The 22,981-nt window shown below is 42.6% G+C and overlaps 1 protein-coding gene across 3 annotated transcripts in view; it reads right to left on the bottom strand.

Moving 5' to 3' along the window:
• Nucleotides 1-4,881: 4,881 nt before the first annotated feature.
• mbip (MAP3K12 binding inhibitory protein 1) overlaps nt 4,882-22,981 on the bottom strand; it is a 30,501-nt gene continuing 12,401 nt past the window's right edge. The window contains exons 1-9 of one of the 3 annotated variants that reach the window (XR_001328310.3): nt 20,076-20,260; nt 19,467-19,586; nt 16,246-16,467; nt 15,470-15,566; nt 14,948-15,013; nt 10,491-10,664; nt 10,232-10,349; nt 6,348-6,386; nt 4,882-6,122 (exon numbers count right to left, since the gene is read on the bottom strand). Coding sequence is in view for 2 of the 3 variants with exons in the window: in XM_014195765.3 (XP_014051240.1) it covers nt 6,012-6,122; nt 6,348-6,386; nt 10,232-10,326; nt 10,491-10,664; nt 14,948-15,013; nt 15,470-15,566; nt 16,246-16,467; nt 19,467-19,586; nt 20,076-20,225 (1,074 nt within the window). In the remaining variant the exon portion in view is untranslated. 3 annotated transcript variants of the gene reach the window in all.

Raw genomic sequence — 22,981 nt, 5'->3', positions numbered from 1 at the left:
TGTTACTGAATGCCACGTCATCACCTGGCTATAACCAGGACGTGAGGGAAGTGAACTGGATCAGTTCAGATATTCTGGAGCCGGGCTAGTACCTGGCGGCCGCTAAAATATTGTGTTGTGTTCAATTCAAATAAAGATAACGGGATATTTAGCAATGAGCAGTGTAGTCCTCCATCACCTCCTCCTTGGTCTGTATTCTCAGTTCGATACCTTCATCATGGGTGGATCCATCCCAGCTAGACAGACAGGGGATGTCCCAAATGGCACCCTATTCCTATAATAGCGCACTACTTTTGACCAGAGTCCTAAGGCCTATATAGGGAATAGGGTGCCATTTGAGACACGAGCCATGCCTACTGATAATCCCTTTGTCCACATCCATAATCCATTTGTTACACTCAGACCAATCATTTCTCATTAACCCTTATAAGGGTTCTGTATCTAAGACAAAGGAACCACAGGGGAACAATACAGAGACCCACTGTTCACATTGTGACAGCAATACAGCGACCGCCTGTTCACATTGTCAGTGCTCAAGTACCTCCTTTAGTGCCGTGTGGGCCTTGTGCCCAGAAAGTTTAGATGAATGAGAGAATAAAAGACTGGGAGAGACCAGAACAAGTGAGGAACACCTGAAAAGGACTGAGAGGAAAAGGTTTCCCCATTTCCACAGTAAGAATATTATGTGACTGAACAAGACAGAAACAAAAGGACCTTTTCCTTTTGTGCTCAGAGACCTCTCCATCAATCAATGTCGAGACACCACCGGAGAATTCATAGAACGTTGATGTGCCATTTTACTTGAGAGGAAATGTCAAATAAGAGTGAGAAAAGAAGGATTACTGTACAATTAGATGATTTAAATTCTCCAAGAAATGTAGAATGAAATGTGAAAGCTTTTTGATACCCAATCATTGTAAACCATAGATCCATCTTGTAGATGAAATGACAATCAATAGCATTTCTATATCAGGTGTTGAAAACGTCTAGTCGTGTGGCTGTGAACATTAATCTAGCTTTCACGCATCAATTTATGCCTGCACTGATACACAGAGCAATTTTCTTAACTGCTGTGTGCGTGCTTGCATGTGTGAGGACTCACAGCTCTATGCATTGTACGGTGCAGACAGAGATCTAGTAATCAGGTCATTTGTTGTAATGATAGACATCATGGTGATCATCAACCTCGCAGCATAGCAGACAGCTGAATCATGTGCACTCTGACACACCCCAATTACACACTCACTGAGAAACTCAATACACTTGTACACATACACTCAGGGCCAGTTCCAGGCATAGGCGACATATTCGGTAGCTCAGGGCCCCCGACCACTAGGGGGCCCCCGTCCCAGTTTAGGAACTCAGTCGGGGTCTCAACTATTGAGAGAAAGAATAGATCAACACAGCAGGTGCAATTTCAAAATTTGATTGTGCATCAGCAGAATTGCAGTAAATTGCTTAGGGCCCCCAGAAGGCAAGACCCAGCCCTGCATACACATGCATGCAGACACACAACTCAATAGACTTGTGTACACACACATATGCACAACGTAATACAGTTGTTCACACATACATACATAAACTCAGCAACTGCATTTATTTTCAGCAAATTTAATGTGTAAATATTTGTATAAACATAAGATTCAACAACTGAGACATAAACTGAACAAGTTCCACAGACATGTGACTAACAGAAATGGAATAATGTGTCCCTGAAAAAAGGGGGGGGGATCAAAAGTAACAGTCAGTATCTGGTGTGGCCACCAGCTGCATTAAGTACTGCAGTGTATCTCCTCCTCATGGACTGCACCAGATTTGCCAGTTCTTGCTGTGAGATGTTACCTCACTCTTCCACCAAGGCACCTGCAAGTTCCCGGACATTTCTGGGGGGAATGGCCCTAGCCCTCACCCTCTGATCCAACAGGTCCCAGACGTGCTCAATGTGACATTGTCATGCTGGAGGGTCATGTCAGGATGAGCCTGCAGGAAGGGTACCACATGAGGTAGGAGGATGTCTTCCCTGTAACGCACAGCGTTGAGATTGCCTGGAATGACAACAAGCTTAGTCCGATGATGCTGTGACACACCACCCCAGACCATGACGGACCTTCCACCTCCAAATCGATCCCGCTCCAGAGTACAGGCCTCATGCAACGCTCATTCCTTCGACGATAAACGCAAATCCGACCATCACCCCTGGTGAGACAAAACCGCCACTCGTCAGTGAAGAGCACTTTTTGCCAGTCCTGTCTGGTCCAGCGACGGTGGGTTTGTGCCCATAGGCGACGTTGTTGCCGATGATGTCTGGTGAGGACCTGCCTTACAACAGGCCTACAAGCGCTCAGTCCAGCCTCTCTCGGCCTATTGCGGACAGTCTGAGCACTGATGGAGGGATTGTGCGTTCCTGGTGTAACTCGGGCAATTGTTGTTGCCATCCTGTACCGGTCCCGCAGGTGTGATGTTCGAATGTACCGATCCTGTGCAGGTGTTGTTACACGTGGTCTGCCACTGCGAGGATGATCAGCTGTCCGTCCTGTCTCCCTGTAGTGCTGTCTTAGGCGTCTCACAGTACAGACATTGCAATTTATTGCCCTGGCCACATCTGCAGTCCTCACGCCTCCTTGCAGCATGCCTAAGGCACATTCATGCAGATGAGCAGGGACCCTGGGCACCTTTCTTTTGGTATTTTTCAGAGTCAGTAGAAAGGCCTCTTTAGTGTCCTAAGTTTTCATAACTGTGACCTTAATTGCCTACCGTCTGTAAGCTGTTAGCGTCTTAACGACCGTTCCACAGGTAAATGTTCATTAATTGTTTATGGTTCATTGAACAAGCATGGGAAACAGTGTTTAAACCCTTTACAATGAAGTCCTGTGAAGTTATTTGGGTTTTACGAATTATCCTTGAAAGACAGGGTCCTGAAAAAGGGACGTTTCTTTTTTGCTGAGTTTAATATATATATACTGCTCAAAAAATAAAGGGAACACTTAAACAACACATCCTAGATCTGAATGAAAGAAATAATCTTATTAAATACTTTTTTCTTTACATAGTTGAATGTGCTGACAACAAAATCACACAAAAATAATCAATGGAAATCCAATTTATCAACCCATGGAGGTCTGGATTTGGAGTCACACTCAAAATTAAAGTGGAAAACCACACTACAGGCTGATCCAACTTTGATGTAATGTCCTTAAAACAAGTCAAAATGAGGCTCAGTAGTGTGTGTGGCCTCCACGTGCCTGTATGACCTCCCTACAACGCCTGGGCATGCTCCTGATGAGGTGGCGGATGGTCTCCTGAGGGATCTCCTCCCAGACCTGGACTAAAGCATCCGCCAACTCCTGGACAGTCTGTGGTGCAACGTGGCGTTGGTGGATGGAGCGAGACATGATGTCCCAGATGTGCTCAATTGGATTCAGGTCTGGGGAACGGGCGGGCCAGTCCATAGCATCAATGCCTTCCTCTTGCAGGAACTGCTGACACACTCCAGCCACATGAGGTCTAGCATTGTCTTGCATTAGGAGGAACCCAGGGCCAACCGCACCAGCATATGGTCTCACAAGGGGTCTGAGGATCTCATCTCGGTACCTAATGGCAGTCAGGCTACCTCTGGCGAGCACATGGAGGGCTGTGCGGCCCCCCAAAGAAATGCCACCCCACACCATGACTGACCCACCGCTAAACCGGTCATGCTGGAGGATGTTGCAGGCAGCAGAACGTTCTCCACGGCGTCTCCAGACTCTGTCACGTCTGTCACGTGCTCAGTGTGAACCTGCTTTCATCTGTGAAGAGCACAGGGCGCCAGTGGCGAATTTGCCAATCTTGGTGTTCTCTGGCAAATGCCAAACGTCCTGCACGGTGTTGGGCTGTAAGCACAACCCCCACCTGTGGACGTCGGGCCCTCATACCACCCTCATGGAGTCTGTTTCTGACCGTTTGAGCAGACACATGCACATTTGTGGCCTGCTGGAGGTCATTTTGCAGGGCTCTGGCAGTGCTTCTCCTGCTCCTCCTTGCACAAAGGCGGAGGTAGCGGTCCTGCTGCTGGGTTGTTGCCCTCCTACGGCCTCCTCCACGTCTCCTGATGTACTGGCCTGTCTCCTGGTAGCGCCTCCATGCTCTGGACACTACACTGACAGACACAGCAAACCTTCTTGCCACAGCTCGCATTGATGTGCCATCCTGGATGAGCTGCACTACCTGAGCCACTTGTGTGGGTTGTAGACTCCGTCTCATGCTACCACTAGAGTGAAAGCACCGCCAGCATTCAAAAGTGACCAAAACATCAGCCAGAAAGCATAGGAACTGAGAAGTGGTCTGTGGTCCCCACCTGCAGAACCACTCCTTTATTGGGGGTGTCTTGCTAATTGCCTATAAATTCCACCTGTTGTCTATTCCATTTGCACAACAGCATGTGAAATTTATTGTCAATCAGTGTTGCTTCCTAAGTGGATAGTTTGATTTCACAGAAGTGTGATTGACTTGGAGTTACATTGTGTTGTTTAAGTGTTCCCTTTATTTTTTTGAGCAGTGTATATCGACGGACACACAAATAGCTCTACTCAATTCCTAACTGCAAACTACTGTACTTTAAATGTACTGTTGAAAAGTTCACTTAACAGAGCATGCAGGCTTCAGTGGCCCCCTGCCATGTCATTTCCTGGATTTGCTGATTTCCCACTGTCACCCTTTAATATGAATTACCTCACGTAGTTAAATTTAAACCTCTTCAGTTGTGTACAATTTAGAAAAGGAATTAATTGCGATCTGATTAGCTGTGTGTATGACTAACACTGTTCATGTACAATGTGTGTGTGTGTCACAGTTCATGTAGTGAGTGTGTGATTAGAACCATGAGTCAAAGTCTACTTCAACAGGTTTGCCAAATGAAAAAGAGAATTTATTTACAAAAACATCAATATTAAAACTTTGCAACACAACAGCAAAAGGAGGAAGTGTCAACGCTGAATCAAGTTAGATCAATGAGCATAGTATTCTCCTTAACAGAAAATAAGATAATAGCAACGTATAATGTTTCTAAAAAAACTAAAAACACCAACGCATTTCTCTCCAATGTGGCCAAAACGCAAGAGCATGCGCCACTGGGCAAAATACACAGGTAGGCTATGCTACAGTTTGTTAACACCATCTGCTCTAAAATGAATTCACTGTACATCATTCAAAACAACACTGTATAAAGCAAGACAAAAATGGGGATATGCATTTAGATCTTACAGTAACGTTATACTACGCTATTATATTAAACTTATGTCGAATATTATCATTATGTGATCTTGCCGACACTGTTTCAGCTTTGATCTAACTTTATTAAACGAGCACCATTCACCTGAGTAGCCTGTTCTCTGTGAGTAAAGTAGAGAATATATACATGCGCAGAAGCTTCGGGAAGCTCCGGATCTTTGAGTGAGGCAGACTAAAGATCCCGAAAAACACAGAGCCGCAGAGCCACATCATGCTAGAAAGATAGATACCCACACACTTGAATTCTCCAGTAGTTTTATGGAGTGCAACGTTTCAACCCGAAGGTTGAAAACCAAGACCTTCAGGTCAGGACCCATAGAATTAGGAATTAGAATACCAGAATGGACATGAACCTTCTTATGATGGGATAAAGGTCCGCCATCTTGGTCAGGGAGTTTGACAACCATGGTTACTCAAAGCTGTGATTCATAAAATATGAATTCAAAGAACTTTTCTGCAATGTTGGTCAGCTAGCTAGCCAGCCAGTTTTAGGGTAATAATTCTAGAACTTTGAGGGTTTTACGACATAGAGATCCTATTAAATTACTAGAGGGCCTATGTCAGGACCTTATAACTTGACGAAGACCTTCAGTTCGAAACATTTTACTCAATAAAACTGAAGCAGCATTCAGCGGTGTGTAAGGGTGGATATCTACACCTCAACGGTAATGTCTCTAATCTCTTCCTCTAGTCGGTTCCCCATAATGGTGGGTATGTGTGAAGGTCGTAGGTCAAAAGGTTGGGGGTCAGAGTGGACACTCGGTGTCGTACTCTACCGGCCCAAACTCCCCCATCCTCTTCAGCAAGGCCGCTTTGACAGCACTGATCTTCACATCCAGCTCCGACAGACTGCAGGCCTGCCAACATGGGAGAGAAGAACGATCACAGTCAAACCCGCTGCACACAGATCTAACTCTCCAGAGGCATACAAGTATAAGCACATACGTGCACACTAAAATCAGTGTCACTTTAAACTGGTAGTTGTCCACGGACCGGAGGTTGAGAAACACTGCTTTGAACTTGAATGTAATGGAAGGAGGAAAGGTATGAGACAAGTGAAAAGGTATGATAACACATCTCACCTGAGACATTGATGTCTTTGGTCGCTTGTGTAGGTAACTCTGAAAGAACACAGGAGATGAGAGGTTAGAATGTTTAGGTAACTCAGAGAGCGCAGAGACAAAAAAAAGAGGTTAAGTAAGTTTGAGAGAACTAGACCAGTTAGAGGTTAGCCACCGGCAACATTCCTGCCATGCACAGGGTCAGACGGACTGAACAAATATTTCCCGTCCATTCAAGATGCACTATGCAGAAATCGCTACGCCATTTCCTGGTTGCTAAAATTCTAATAGTTTGCATAATTTCAGTTTATGTGACAAAACAAGCAAGTATAGTGTAGAGAATCATTGTACCATCTAAAACCACTGAAATATATTTTCCATAACCAAAAATATTCTATTTTCAACTGTTTGAAGCTGGTGTACAAAAACGAAAGTAAAAAGACAAAAACGGAAAGCATAGAAATAACAAATATAGAACATATCGCTTCTTAGACTTGCTTTTAATGTGACTGACAGATCTATAACTCCCATTTCTATGTGGATTAGGTCAGGTCATCCAAAAACGTACATACTGTAGCTTTAAAATTAGCCCCGAGAGCTACTTGTTCTTTTTACGTCAATGCACAGACCTCAGAAAATACATTCTATTTCTGGAAATGGCACCAATCTAATAGCTTTCAGAATAAAAAAATAAAAACAACCAGCTGTGCCTTAATTTTCTGGTGACAAAAAAACATTCTGCAAGAAGGTTAATAGTGCAAGTACATTACTCATATGAAGAATTGCCATGAAAAATTCAGAGTTATTTAGTAATTCCAGAACTAGCAGACTAAAAGGGGCCAGGAATGAGAGTACAAAAACATGGCCTTCCCACCATGAAAGTATTTTAATGCACTGCAGCAGTCTGCTATGCAACATACAATACTGTAAATCTAAAGACTTGGGCAATGACTAAACCACTGATAGAAAAGTGGAGGAGACCGCTACTCACCTCTATCACCTCCCACATCACCAGCAGTTTATTGGACAGTACTGTTCTCTGAAAGCAGCTGCCCTAACCACTAGCCCAGGCCACACACTGGTCCTTTTCATTATGGTTAATTAGCTCAAAGTAACCTCTGGCCAGTAGCCACTTGATGAGAATAATAAATTATTATTTATATAGCAGCTTTTTACCAACTGAGGTACTCAAAGCGCTTTACATAGTAAAGTCATGATTTGAAAGCTTGCTCTATTGCCAACATGACTAGCTAAATGATAAAATATGATCTTAGTGTTAGGCTTTCACAAGGCAATTCAGAGAAACAGATCGTCATTTTGGTGCGCATAGAAATGAGTCATAGGTGAATTCAGGTGTGCGCGCCCCAGCAAATTTCCTTCACGTTAAATAAACAGACTCATTGTGTTCAGAACAACCCAGGGTATGATGCCATGTCATCCTGTAACTGTACATCAAACAGTGATCATAAACGTTGATGCTGTACATGATAGTTTTAGAGTTTTATGATTTGGAAAAGTGAAGCACACAGTGTGGCTTGCATGTATGACATTAAAGTGGTATTTATTAGAATCCTCAAGGTCTCATTTTTCACAATACCATTGAGTCATCTGAATTTGGAGCTTTCCCCTCACTCAGACAAACATTTCTGCAAAAGCTGCCCAATTGGTGGGAGGGATGGGAGCAACTTCTTGTCACGCGTGGTGCTCAAGTTCAGAAGACTGTCAGTCAAATCCCATACAGAGCTGTGAAGTGGAGAGACAGAGCTCTGATGTCATGTACTGCATGTTACTGTACAGCCACTGCATTCCAATTTAAGCGTTTATTAGTGACCAAATCTGGAATTTTTCAACCCCTATATGAGTACGAGCAGGGCCTAAAATGAACTTCCTGGTACACCAACCAGAGTGCCAGGTAGATTTAAAAAAATAAAAATCTAACAGCCACTCAGATTTATTTTTTTAACCAGAGAACATTTTTCCACCCCCTGTAAAATTACACCAACAAAACACAAAAAAAGGAGAGCATGCTGCAATGCTTTGTAATGTTTCTAAAACAATAAAAATGTACTACTAGTAATTAGTAATGTGGTATATTGTTTAACTTCATATCATCTTTTGTGGCCTGAGTCTTTTACCAAAATATCACAGATGAGACAACAATGTTCACCTGCCCCTTTAAGAGTGGGAGGTTACCGTGGTAACGCTGGGCCAGTCATGTTTCTGCCTTTGCGATTGAGTCTGACTAGTAGCAGCGTTGTCTTCTCTTCCCTAGCAGTTCAAACTCAAACTGAAAAACAACCTAGCTTGTGAACAAAACAATGTAAATAGCCAAGAAACACAATGACAAAGTCTCACTTAAGTAGACTCGTTTCAAGTAAATTATCTTTCACTCAGCTCTTCACGTGCGCAAAGCCCCAATCTAGGAAGTGTTGCAGCGCGAGATGGTATAGGCTATATAGGATTCGTAGTTCTTTGACTTTGTGCGATTAATTTACCAGCTATGAAACAAAGCAACAAAGTCAGTTTGTCAAATTTCTGCCCTGCTAGAGCTGCCCCGGTTAACTGTAAGTGCTGTTATTGTAAAGTGGAAACGTCTAAGAGCAACAATGGCTCAGCGGCGAAGTGGTAGGCCACACAAGCTCACAGAACAGGACCGCCGAGTGCTGAAGCGCATAGCATGTTGAAATCGTGCTATAACAATAACTGTTTGTCAGGAGTTTCATGAAATGGGTTTCCATGGCTGAGCAGCCGCACACAAGCCTAAGATCATCATGTGCAATGCCAAGCGTTGGCTGGAGTGGTGTAAAGCTCACTGCCATTGGACTCTGGAGCAGTGGAAACACGTTCTCTGGAGTGATGAATCACGCTTCACCATCTGGCAGTCCGATGGACGAATCTGGTTTGGCGGATGCCAGGAAAAACGCTACCTGCCCCAATGCGTAGTGCTATCGAAACACCTTTGGGATGAATTGGAACGCCGACTGCGAGCCAGGCCTAATCGCCCAACATCAGTGCCTGACCTCACTAATGCTCTTGGGGCTGAATGGAAGCAAGTCCCCTCAGCAATGTTCCAACATCTAGTGGAAAGCCTTCCCAGAAGAGTGGAGACCGTTTTAGCAGCAAATGTTCGACGAGCAGGCTTCCACATACATTTGTAGTGTACTTTGAAAACAGCTACTGCAGCATTTATGTTACTACAAATGTGATCATACTTGACTATTTTAATTCACAAATGCGAGTGAAATGCGTGCACTGTGGAGCCCTGACCACCCACCGACGTGGCTGGTGAAATAGACATCTTACCCACCAATGCCAAAATCTACCTGCATTTGGCAGGTGTTAATGTTAGGCCCTGGGTACGAGTGTAAAAGGTTGAGTATTAAAGATGAGATTATAGACTCGCTAGGCCGCTACTGAGGAAACCTCTCCAGTCCTCCCCTCCTCCACCCTCAGAAACCTGTTCAGCGTGTACTTCCAAACTATTTGCAGAAATTGCTTAAACAGTGGCACTTGGAATAAAATAAAGATCAGCTCAGTTTATTCAAAAAGACACTCTCAAACCCCAGGTCTCTGTGTGCGCACACACACACACACACACACACCTAAAGGACATGGAGAGCAGCACGCTCTTAGAACCCGGCACATCAAGCCAAGAGAAGGGAGTGATAAGAGTCACGCAGAAACTCAAGCGCTCTTACTCAGCTAACTTTGATAGGCTAAATTCTGACATGGATGATATATTCTGAACTGAAGAGGAAGAAATAGCCCACGTCTGATAATCACGGCATAAGAACTCTCGCGCTCAATATGGAGAAATACTAACGCGCACGTACACATGTCCACACACACACACACAAAAATAAATAAGTGGATGTGTTAAAATCTTTCTACCACACTAAACTCACAGACTGGAAGTACTCCGGTGAAAGTCCCTCCAACTCCAGGATCCGATCTTCAAGCTTCTTCAGCCTCTGGTACACACTTAAAGGCACTGGACCCTCTGGAAAAGAAAGGTGTGCGTGTCTGATAGGAATATTAGAGTATAAGACCAGAATTCCTTAAAGTCAAGTGTCAGAAATTGAAATGAAATACAAATGTTTGGGTAAAGAGAGACATGCAACTACCACAATATGGCCGATACCACATGTTGTTTAACCTCTTCACCTGTTGGGAGCTTTAGGTGTGTCTCGATGTTGTGCAGGCGTTCCTCTATGGCTGGATTCCCACAGTCTCTGGACACCATGGCCCTCTGCTGCTCCTCAGCCTCCCCCAAGGCACCTCCTCCTAAACCTCCACCTCTACGAGTCTGAGGCCCATAGGTGTTCACCACACGAGTCACTGCACAGACAAGGCATACAGACAATAGAAACCCATTAAATGTCACAAGCAAATGAAAGAAACATACCAGGGTTGTTTCACGGAATGAGTCCCTTTTACATCCCTTTGATATTTTAAGTAGAAATCGTGCACCTACATTGGATTTTAAAAGCCTGTTATTTTAAAATGTAGTGGCCTTTAATATAGAGCACATGGAAAATTCAATATATATGAATAAAGACTAGCTAATGTGCCCAAAATTCTGCAGTTTTCACAAAGCCCTAGTTCTTTCGTTGCTTTGACAAAGTCATTTCAGAAGATTTCTTTTAATGTGATTAGTGATGCATTTTAAGGTTTACATTTTTTTTTAACCTTTTAATATGGTGAAAGTATTTGTTGTTAAAGGGCGACTGCACTTCCTGATTTGGCCTCGTCTTTCATCATTGCTCATTAGGAATTATTTGTATTTTTTTCTCCCACCTTTATTTAACCAGGTAGGCTAGTTGAGAACAAGTTCTCATTTGCAACTGCAACCTGGCAAAGATAAAGCAAAGCAGTTCGACACATACAACACAGAGTTACACATGGAATAAACAAAAACATACAGTCAATAATATAGTAGAACAAAAGAAAACTAAAAGTCTATATACAGTGAGTGCTAGCGGCTGTGAATAAAAGGCAAACAAGAGTCGTCTTGGGGGTGTGGTTTGATGTGCGTGTTTCTTGGGTTTGACTGTCATTCAGTCACAACAAAAAAAGGACAGCTAACCAGTTCGCATTTAAAAAAAATGTGCTGAAAGCAAGCTGGTAACATGCATCAAACATGTTGTCAGCTTTGCTTAGTTATGAGCTAGCTAGCCTGGTACAGGGGTAACCCTGGTCCAGGAGTGCCGCAGGCACCACATGTTTTTGATTTAATCGACCTGGAAGACCAGGTGTGTTGAATTTAGGCAATCACTGAACTGATCAATTAGCTCAGTTGGTCAGGTGTGATGCAGGTGAAAGCTATGATCCTTACTTGATGTCACATGTTAAATCCCCTTCAAATTAGTGTAAATGACAGAGAGGAGACAAGTTAAAGGAGTTTTAAGCCTTGAGACAATGGAGACTTTGTGTGTACCATTCAGAGGGTGAATGGGCAAGACCAAAAATGTAAGTGCCTTTGAACGGGGTATGGTAATAGGTGCCAGGCGCACCGGTTTGTGTCAAGAACTACAACGTTGCTGGCTTTTTCACACTCAACAGTTTCCCGTGTGTATCAGGAATGGTCCACCACCCAAAGGACATCCAGCCACCTTGCCACAATTGTGGGAAGCATTGGCATCATCATGGGCCACACCTGCTTGTCGAACACCTCATTCCAAAATCATGGGCATTAATATGGAGTTGGTCCCCCCTTTGCTGCTATAACAGCCTCCACTCTTCTGGGAAGGCTTTCCACTAGATGTTGGAACATTGCTGCAGGGACTTGCTTCCATTCAGTCACAAGAGCATTAGTGAGGTCGGGCGATTAGGTCTGGCTTGCAGTCTGCGTTCCAATTCATCTCAAAGGTGTTCCATGTGGTTAAGGTCAGGGCTCGTCCACACAGTTAAGTTCGTCCACACCGATCTCGACAAACTATTTCTGTATGGATCTTGTTTTGTGCACAGGGGCATTGTCATGCTGAAACGGGAAAGGATCTTCCCCAAACTGTTACCACAAAGTTAGAAGCACAGAATCATCTAGAATGTCATTGTATGCTGTAGCGTTAAGAATTCCCTTCACTGGAACTAAGGGGCCGGAACCATGAAAAACAGCCATAGACCATTATTCCTCCTCCACCAAACTTTACATTTGGCACTATGCATTGGGGCTGGTAGCATTGTCCTGGCATCTGCCAAACCCAGAGTCGTCCGTCGGACTGCCAGATGGTGAAGCGTGATTCATCACTCCAAAGAACGAGTCCACTGCTTCAGAGTCCAATGGCGGCAAGCTTTATACCACTCCAGCAGACACTTGGCATTGTGCATGATGATCTTAGACTTGTGTGCGGCTGCTCAGCCATGGAAACCCATTTCATGAAGCTCCCGACAAACAGTTCTTGTGCTGACGTTGCTTCCAGAGGCAGTTTGGAACTCATTAGTAAGGGTTGTAACAGAGGACAGACGATTTTAACGTGCAATGCTCTTCAGCACTCGGTGGTCCCGTTCTGTGAGCTTGTGTGGCCTACCACTTCGCGGCTGAGCCGTTGTTGCTCCTAGACGTTTCCAGTTCACAATAACAGCACTTACAGTTGACCGAGGCAGCTATAGCAGGGCAAGAATTTGATGAACTAACTTGTTGAAACGGTGGCATCCTATGACGGTGCCACGTTGAAAGTCACTGAGCTCTTCAGTAAGGCCATTCTACTGCTAATGTTTGTCTATGGAGATTGCATGGCTGTGTGCATGATTTTATACACCTGTCAGCAACAGGTGTGGCTGCAAATTGTCCAGTGTTGCTAAGAAAGACCTACTTAAGCTGCAGCTGGCCCAGAACAGAGCAGCACGTTTTGTTCTTAATTGTAATCAGAGGGCTGATATAAATACTATGCATGCCAGTCTCTCTTGGCTAAGAGTTGAGGAGAGACTGACTGCATCACTTCTTTTTATAAGAAACATTAATGAGTTAAATCCCAAATTGTTTGCAGTCAACTTACACAGCTCTGACACACACTTATCCCACCAGACATGCCACCAGGGGTCTTTTCAGTCCCCAAATCCAGAACGTGTACAGTATTATATAGAGCCCTAATTGCATGGAATTTCCTTCCATCTCACATTGCTCAAATAAACAGCGAACCTGGTTTAAAAAAAACCATAAAGCAACACCACGCATCTCCCCTATTTGACCTAGATAGTGTGTGTGTATGCATTGATATTTAGGCTACATGTGCCTTTTTATTTAATTTATGTAGTTCTGTCTTTGAACTGTTCTTGTCTATTGATGTTTTGTATCATGTCATTCTGTATTATGGGTCATGTTTTGTGTGGACCCCAGTTAGAGTAGCTGCTGCTTTTCCAACAGCTAAATGGGGACCCTAATAAAATACCAAAATAGCCAAATCCACTAACTAGAAGGGGTGTCCACATACTTCTGCATATATAGTATGGGTTAGGGTATGTACTAACCACGTCTTGTCTAGGGAAGAGGTTCCAGTGGGTGAGTTGGTTCTGCATGACCCGGTGCCTCGGGTAGACGGGGTCTGCTCACTACCTTAAGAGGACCAATGGAACGGTCCTCTTAAGGCAGTGTTTCCCAACCCTGGTCCTCCAGTTCCCCCAACAGTACACAGTTTAGTTGTAGCCCTTGACAAACACACCTCATTCAACTCATTGAGACCTTGATGATTAGTTAACAAGTTGTATCAGGTGTGTGCGTCCAGGGTTACAATAAAAATGTGTACTTTGGGGGTACTGGAGGACCAGGGTTGGGAAAAACTGTCCTAAGGAGAGGTCTCCTCCGTCTGTCGAGGGGCACCGGGCCACGCAAAGCAAACTCGCCCAGTCTTTTCCCAGAAAACACAGTGTCATCACGCGTAAATAGGCTAAAATGGGGCATGAATTGTTGACATAACCGTAATCCAAACCATCAAGTAAGTCATAACGCAGTCACTTACCAAACTCCGTTTTGGACGAGACTGACTTTATAAACCAAAATGATCCTATTTATACTTTGTAGTCAATTCTGATACTAGAATTAATGTTTGACCCATATCAATGCCTCATAGGCCCTTTAAAGCCAGAGAAGTTGGTTCCAAGGGGCAGTTGACCTTTAAATCTTTTTTCTAAAGGAACATTGAACATCTAATTGTCAAATCATAGTGTAAAGGCAGGTGAGCCGGTTCTACTCTTCATGGCCATTTTCTGGTGTATCGTGGTGGAAAACAGTGGGTCAAACATAACATGTCGACCCTGTTACCCTTAGAAAGACAGGCTAGAAATGTTTACAATGTATATTTCTTTGTGAAACGTGCATTCAATTGCCCCTCCCTGTTGCAAACAACAAGCTTCCATTCCCCCTGTCACATGGGGATTAATGACTGACAACCCTGATACAGGCAACGCTGTCACTTTAATTGGCACTTAATAGGAAATTACTATAGTAATGTATTTAACTTGATGGTAATACACTGGGTTTTTTTTATTAATAAATGACAGAATGTTAAAATTAGGTAACTTTATTTTTTATCAAGTTACACTAGCGAAAAGGGACTCATTTCTTTGAACGACCCACCAATAAACATAAGAAAACTATGTTTAAACTTTAAATAGAATGTTCTTACCTTTAACATGACTTTTGAAGCCTGGGTAGGGTGTGAATACTGCATCTGTTCTGGCACAGCTGTCTTCTACATCATAGCAAAAGAAAACAGTTTATATTAACCAGCGCAAAATATATATTTTAGATTTGAAATATGCATTTCGTAGATAATTAACTGATGCATCCGTTTAAAATTAAATGAACTGTCCATGTGACATGTTCACTTCTGTTATGGTCATTACTGTTAATTGTCATTTGTATTACTGTCCTTTCACACCATCTATTTCTGAAGAAAAACAACAACTTGTCCCTTCTGTTCAAAGAACCTGGACAAAGCTGGATTTATTTTGAGACCAGCTGAGGAGGGTGTTAGCTACTTCAGGCCCACTATTATAACAGTTCAGTCTGACCTCTTGCCTCTCTGGCTGTGGAAATCAGCCCTCTCCAAACATTGGCAATCTGTGCACGGTCACCCCCCCCCCCCTCCCTCCACCAACTCTCTCTCACACACACGCCTCTCCCCACACCTCACTCAGATTCTTACCCTGATTGCAGTCGATCACGTTGCAGAACTCCCTCACGTTGTTTTCATTGATCTCCAGCTGCTTTCGCTCTATAAATGCAGATATCCTCCTATCAATCTATAGTAGTAGAGGAGACAGTTGGAGATGTGACACAGGCTGGGTTAAAGAGCTATTGAAATCAAACGACAGTCGATTTTTTTTGTTTATATGATGGTAATAAAGGCAGGGGCAAGCAAAGCGGAACGAGACTAGCATTCACCTCCAAACAGCACGTGAAATGTACTCGGATTCAGAATACCCCATCTCAATTGTTTTGCCATTTCTAAAAATGACGAAGTACTACAAAATACTGTTTATTTGGCTACCAAAATAAATACACAATGAAATACAATAGGCCTCGGCATCCTCTTGTCCTTCATCCACATGCAATCTCTCTAGAGTAATGAGCATCCACTTCATAATATATCAAGGGCCTGGCCCTCTCGCAGAGCCCTCCTGCTACTACCACCACACCAGTCAGCGACCACACACACACTCCCACATTCCCTGACTGCAGCACTCAGAAGGAGCCCTTATTCTGTGCTAAACTGGCTTATCATCAGGTCCTGATCAAGCATTTGATTCACTGCTATGTTATTGCAAAGTGTGCAGCACACTCGGAGGCAATTACTTATGAGTATTCACTGGCTTTAGCTGGGAATAGGAAATAGTATTGAAAATACTACTGTATAAACCGCAGCGTCAGTACAGCTGAGCAGAGTTGACCAATGACCAAACAGAAGCTACAGTCACTCACCTCTGATTTGTTGGCTCTGATCTGAATGCTGAGGTCATCAACCTGCAACTTGCCCTCTTCCTCTACCTCTGGCCTGGTTGGCTGAGCTGCAGGTAGAATGGGTGGTGAGTCGATGGTCATCTCATCAGAAGAGACTGCGCTAGTGGTTTCATCCTTGTTGCTCTTTGAAGACGAGGACTGGTCTTCTGCCTCCACCAGTACCCTCAGGTTGTCTGATACGGACTGTTGAGGATTAAAAGCAGGTTACGGGGAGAGACGGTGAAGTCCCTATCAACATCCATTAACTAATAGAACACAAAGAATAAACAAAACACAAAATACATTAAAAAGCAACCATTTTTTTTTTTTGAACTCTAGAGCAGTGGTTCCCAAACTTTTTATAGTCCCGTACCACTTCAAACATTCAACCACCAGCTGCTTACCAGCTAGCACCAGGGTCAGCACACTCTCAAATGTTGTTTTTTACCATCATTGTAAGTCTGCCACACACACACACACTATACAATACATTTATTAAAACATAAGAATGAGTGTGAGTTCGTCCCAACCTGACTCGTGGGAAGTGACAGAGCTCTTATAAGACCAGGGCACAAATAATAATATAGTAAATCATTTTTGCTCTTTATTTAACCATCTTACATATAAAACCTTATTTGTTCATTGAAAATTGTGAATAACTCACCACAGGTTAATGAGAAGGGTGTGCTTGAAAGGATGCACATAACTCTGCAATGTTGGGTTGTATTGGAGAGAGTCTCAGTCTTAAATCATTTCTCACACCATCTGTACCTGTATTTAGTTTTCATGCTAGTGAGGGCCGAGAATCCACTCTCACATAGGTACGTGGTTGCAAAGGGCATCCGTGTCTTAATAACAGAGCGATTTGCCAAGGCAGGATACTTTGAGCGCAGCCCAATCCAGAAATCTGGCAGTGGCTTCTGATTAAATTACATTTTCACATAACTGCTTGCTGCAATTTCGATGAGGCTCTCGTTCAGATATCGGTAAGTGGGCTGGAGGCAGAGCATGAAAGGGATAACGAATCCAGTTGTTTGTGTCATCCGTTTCGGGAAAGTACCTGCGTAATTGCGCACCCAACTCACTCAGGTGCTTCGATATATCACATTTGACATTGTCCATAAGCCTGAGTTAATTTGCACACAAAAAAATTTAATAATCATACAATGGAAAGGCCTGTGTGTTGTCCTTGTTAATGCAGACAGAAGAGTTCCAACTTCTTAATCATAGCCTCCATTTTGTCCAGCACATTGAATATAGTTGTGGAGAGTCCCTGTAATCCTAGATTCAGATCATTCAGGCGAGAAAAAACATCACCCAGATGGGCCAGTCGTGTGAGGAACTCGTCATCATGCAAGCGGTCAGACAAGTGAAAATGGTCAGTAATAAACTTTAAGCTCGTCTCTCAATTCCAAAAAACATGTCAATACTTTGCCCCTTGATAACCAGCGCATTTCTGTATGTTGTAAAAGCGTTACATGGTCACTGCCCATATTACATCATAGTGCAGAAAATACACTACAGTTCAGGGGCCTTGCTTTAACAAAGTTAACCATTTTCACTGTAGTGTCCAAAACTTATTTCAAGCTGTCAGGCATTCCCTTGGCAGCAAGAGCCTCTCGGTGGATGCTGCAGTGTCCCCAAGTGGTGTCGGGAGCAACTGCTTGCACGCGCGTTACCACTCCACTATGTCTCCCTGTCATGGCTTTCGCGCCATCAGTACAGATACCAACACATCTTGATGACCAAAGTCCATTTGATGTCACGAAGCTGTCCAGTACTTAAAATATCCTCTCCTGTTGTCCTGGTTTCCAGTGGTTTTAGGAAGAGGATGCCTTCCTTAATTGACCCCCCATAAACATAAACAACATATACCAGGAGCTGTGCCAGGCCCGTTGACAGGTCTGTTGACCCATCCAGCTGTAACGCATAGAACTCAATGGCTTGTATACAAAGCAGTAACTGTTTCGAAACATCTCCTGCCATGTCACTGATGCGTCGTGAAACAGTGTTGTTTGATGAAGGCATTGTCTGTATAGTTTTTTGGGCCTTTATCCCCAGCATTGTCCCAGCCATATCTGCGGCAGCTGGAAAAATTAAGTCCTCCACAATAGTATGGGGCTTGCCTGTCCTAGCCACTCGGTAGCTCAACATATAAGACGCTTCTAGCCCCTTCTTATTAAATGGTATCTGTGGCATTTATACATGTCTTACTACTCGAAAGTCATCTTAATTCTCGCTCAAAAAACTTGTGGCTTATTTTTGAAATTGGCATGTTTTGTTTCTAAATGTCTACGCAAGAGTGAAGGTTTCATCGAGTTGTGAGAGAGTACTTTTCCACATATAACACACTGTGGCTGAAGAAAGGCACTACTCCCAATATAAGTGAACCCCAAATTCTCATCATATTTGCGCCTCTTCGATGGTCCAACGTCCCTGTCTGTTGTTCGGTGCTTCCCGGGTAAGGGGGCAGTAGCTCTTCAGCTGTATCAGATTCACAACTGTCAGTGTCCATGCTAGCTGGGCTAACAACACATGTAGAATTACTGATGCTAGCATTGGATGTGCTCATGGAAGCAGAAAAACTTGTGTCGTCGACAGGTGCAGGTGTAGTACTGCTGGTAGTAGCAGTACTACCAGTAGAACTGGTATGCGTCTATGGACGTGTGCCTTACTTTTTTTAAACCATTTATCCATTTTCTAGCAAACGGAATGAGCAGCAGCTACGTTTGGTTACACGCGATCGTTAGTGGAATTCCCGCGAGAGAGTAACGGTTAATGTGATCGGATGTTAATTATTTGACTAGGCTACCTGTATTTGACATTGTGTTGTTATTTCGCTGAACACTAGATGCTTTAATTTTATTTTTGGCAGTGAAACGAGGCTACTCAGGTGAGAAAAAAAACTCCCAAATGCATAGCCCCGTTGGAAAATATAAATGGACTATTTGAAAATGTGAAGAATTTATTTTTTAAATAAATATTTTTTTTTTTTAAATGTGAATCACATTTTATTTGGCATACCCCAGTTTGGGAATGCTTGCTCTAGAGTAATGAACGAAATGAAAAGTGTAATAAATGAATGAAAAATGTAATAAATACTGAAAGTCGTGTTGCATATCCATCCTTAATTTCCGACACTTCAGACATGACACCACTGTGCACCTGCCAGCACATTGTTGTGAGACTGTAGTGTAGTCTACCTGTAGTTTGGAGATGTGTCGCTGAAGACAGGTGAACACATGACGAGTAGGTTGAAGAGATGCCACATCCACTGCTTCTAAACTGGCGCTGATTTTCAGTGCAGCTTCACCCAATTTCAGCTTGAAATGAAAAATAGTTAGAAAATAAATAATTGAAACTTGGTCAGAACCTGGACTAAGAGTAGTTAAGCCTCCATTTTAGATATACTAAGTCTACACAACTATTTCCAGGGCTATAAGAACCTGGGGGAAAAAACAAGCAAAGGTTGTTAATACAAACGAGGGCTGTTATTTGTTACTTTGCTCCACGTGGCAGTTGTCAGTAAGATTTTTTTGATTGCTACTTTGTCGTATTCAGCCTGCTAGATAAAGGAGGAGTCTATCTGTAATCACTGCAACAGCAAGCTAGTAGTAGTAGCCTACTGTGCTGCAACACAAAATATTCTTACAACATTGTACCATTTAGCGTGCGATTGCATGCGACAAAGGATATTTGACAAATTCCTATTTGATAAGAACAGACATGCTGCACATCTCGTGGGCATCTCTCGCAGTGATCGAAGCAATTGTAGCTGAATTAGATTGTGTAAAAAGCATTATTATACCAACCTCACTCCCAAAGTCTGTGAGCAGATTCAAAAGAATGAACATACTGTCTCTGTAGCTTGATATTTCCTTGCAAGAAGACGTTATGGCAACATTTTCCCTTTGTTTATCGCCCACACCGTTTTCGTCATTCAACTTCATCCTGTCCGCCATTGCATTTCCGCGTCTCAAGCACAGTGCTCAGCGATTGGTTAGAAACGGTCCCTCCAATACCGGAAGTTTCATTACGTAGCCCTGCAAAGCAATAAATGGATGGTGCATAAAACGTTCAACAAGTTGGCCTTAGTATAAACAAACTGAGAAAAAAAGAAATGTTATGCGCATATAAAATCCATATATACCTCCACTATCATTGTAGCGAAAATATAACTAATTGAATATAATCAGCCTTTTGGAATATCAGAAGGTAGGACTACTCAAGGTGAAAAGTCAGATACTGCTAATTTGTTTTATTTTTTTATTTTTTTATTAACAACAAAACAATACAGGAAGTACATGAGGGAACACAAGTATATATGAATAATATACAATGGACAAATGAGCTAGGGGGCAGATACTGCTAACAACAAAGTGAACCAACGACCTGGTTAGTCAAACACTCCAGAACCAGTAGTAGCACTTCAGAACAATTATTTAACTTGCATCATATATGAATCGGTACTCAAAACTAAAGTCCTAAATATTTGACTAAACCATTAACATTTAACTTTTATGTACCACAATCAAATGGGACCTGTATTAGTAGCAAGGACCTGGCAATCAAATAATAGCCTCCTAATTTCACATTTTATTGGTTTATGCAGCTTTTTTTGTGTTTTAACAATAGTTTTTTCTAATTGAATCACAAAATATTTGATGTACACAGTTTTGCCTTGACAATTTCCCAAACTGGTTAATTTGGTTTATTAATCTCCAATCTGAAGATGGTATATTATAGAGACATACTGCAGTACTTTTTTATTGAAATGAGTTGTGTTTGTGAATTGCATTATTCCCAGGCAATTACAAATGGCATTTTTTTTACCCTTCTCCACAATCCTGTCTCGAGCTCTACAGACAATTCCTTCAACCTCATGGCTTGGTTTTTTCTCTGACAATGGACTGTCAACTGTGGGACCTTATATAGACATGTCTTTTCTTTGACTTTACCACAGGTGGACTCCAATCAAGTTGTAGAAACAGCTCAAGGATGATCAACGGAAAGAGGATGCACCTGAGCTCAATAGTTTTTAAAAAATTGAATCACAAAACATTTGATGTACACAGTTTTGCTTTGACAATTTCCAAAACTGATTCATTTGGTTTATTAATCTCCAATCTGAAGATATTATATACATATATTTTTTATTGAAATGGTTCGTAATTGTGAATTGAATTATTCCCAGGCAATTACAAATGCCACCTTATTCCCTATTTAGTGCACTACGTTTGACCAGAGACTTATGGGCCCTGCTTAAATGTAGTGCACCCTATAGTGCCATTTGGGACATAGTTTGTATGATAAAATACCAATTAAACACTGAAGTGTTACCTGAGTGAATGGTCCATCAGTTTGACAGAAAGTGAATGACTTGGGATACTCACCCTGTTACCAAAACTATATTATTCTCAGTTTTTTCAATTTCACTGGTCACTCAATTATAAAAACACTGTCTATCAAACTGTGCTGGAGGTGTGTGTGTGTGTGTGTGTGTCAGACAAGGGATGGGAACCTGCCTGGTCTACAATGGTGAATTTCTCTGTTAAGTGACTGTGGGAAAATCTCCTTCCTCTATTCAGGTCGACATTTTCCCCTCTTTTCATATAATGAGGGGGGAGACTGATGAAGAGAGGCAACAACAGAAAAAGAACAATTAACAGCAATAAGAAAGCATGAGCACTCAGAGCTGAACCTCATAATGTCCTGGTGGACGGGTTAATCATTTTAGGAAGGGGTTTAGAGACAAGCCTTTCACTTTAATTCATTTCTAGGTTTTTTTCTCTCTCTCCTTGCAGCAGGAAGGGAACTGTAACACTTGACATCTTTTGACATGCTGAGCCGTGGTTACTTGACATCTTTTGACATGCTGTGGTTGTATGTTCCCACACTGAGAGGAGCTAGCTGCTCATTTCATTTTTCTGACGGACTGTGTATGATTGACTGACAATTGACTTTTACAGAAATTACTTAAAATATATTTCAACAAATATATACAGTACCAGTCAGAAGTTTGGACACACTTACTCATTCAAGGTTTTTTCTTTATTTTGAAAATGTTCTACATTGTAGAATAATAGTGAAGACATCAAAACTATGAAATAACACATATGGAATCATGTAGTAACCACAAAAGTGTTAAACAAATCAAAATATATTTTACATTTTAGATTCTTCAAAGTAGCCACCCTTTGCCTTGATGACAGCTTGGCACTCTCTTGGCATTCTCTCAACCAGCTTCACCTGGAATGCTTTTCCAACAGTCTTGAAGGAGTTCCCACATATGCTGAGCACTTGTTGGCTGCTTTTCCTTCACTCTGTGGTCCAACTCATCCCAAACCATCTCAATTGGGTTGAGGTCGGGTGATTGTGGAGGCCAGGTCACCAGATGCAGCACTCCATCACTCTCCTTCTTGGTCAAATAGCCCTTACACAACCTGGAGGTGTTTTGGGTAATTGTCTTGTTGAAAACAAATGACAGTCCCATTAAGCGCAAACCAGATGGGATGGCGTATCGCTTCAGAATGCTGTGGTAGCCATGCTGGTTAATTGTGCCTTGAATTCTAAATAAATTACAGACAGTGTCACCAGCAAAGCAGCACCACAACATCTCATCTCCTCCATGTTTCACGGTGGGAACCACACATGCGGAGATTATCCATTCACATACTCTGCGTCTCACAAAGACACAGCAGACACAACAGACAGTAAA

The sequence above is a fragment of the Salmo salar genome, chromosome 01, assembly GCF_965601325.2.
Source record: "Salmo salar chromosome 01, fSalSal1, whole genome shotgun sequence".
NCBI classification, from domain to species: Eukaryota; Metazoa; Chordata; class Actinopteri; order Salmoniformes; family Salmonidae; genus Salmo; species Salmo salar.
Note: the sequence above shows the minus strand (reverse complement) of the source record. Positions and strands in the feature narration are given on the sequence as shown.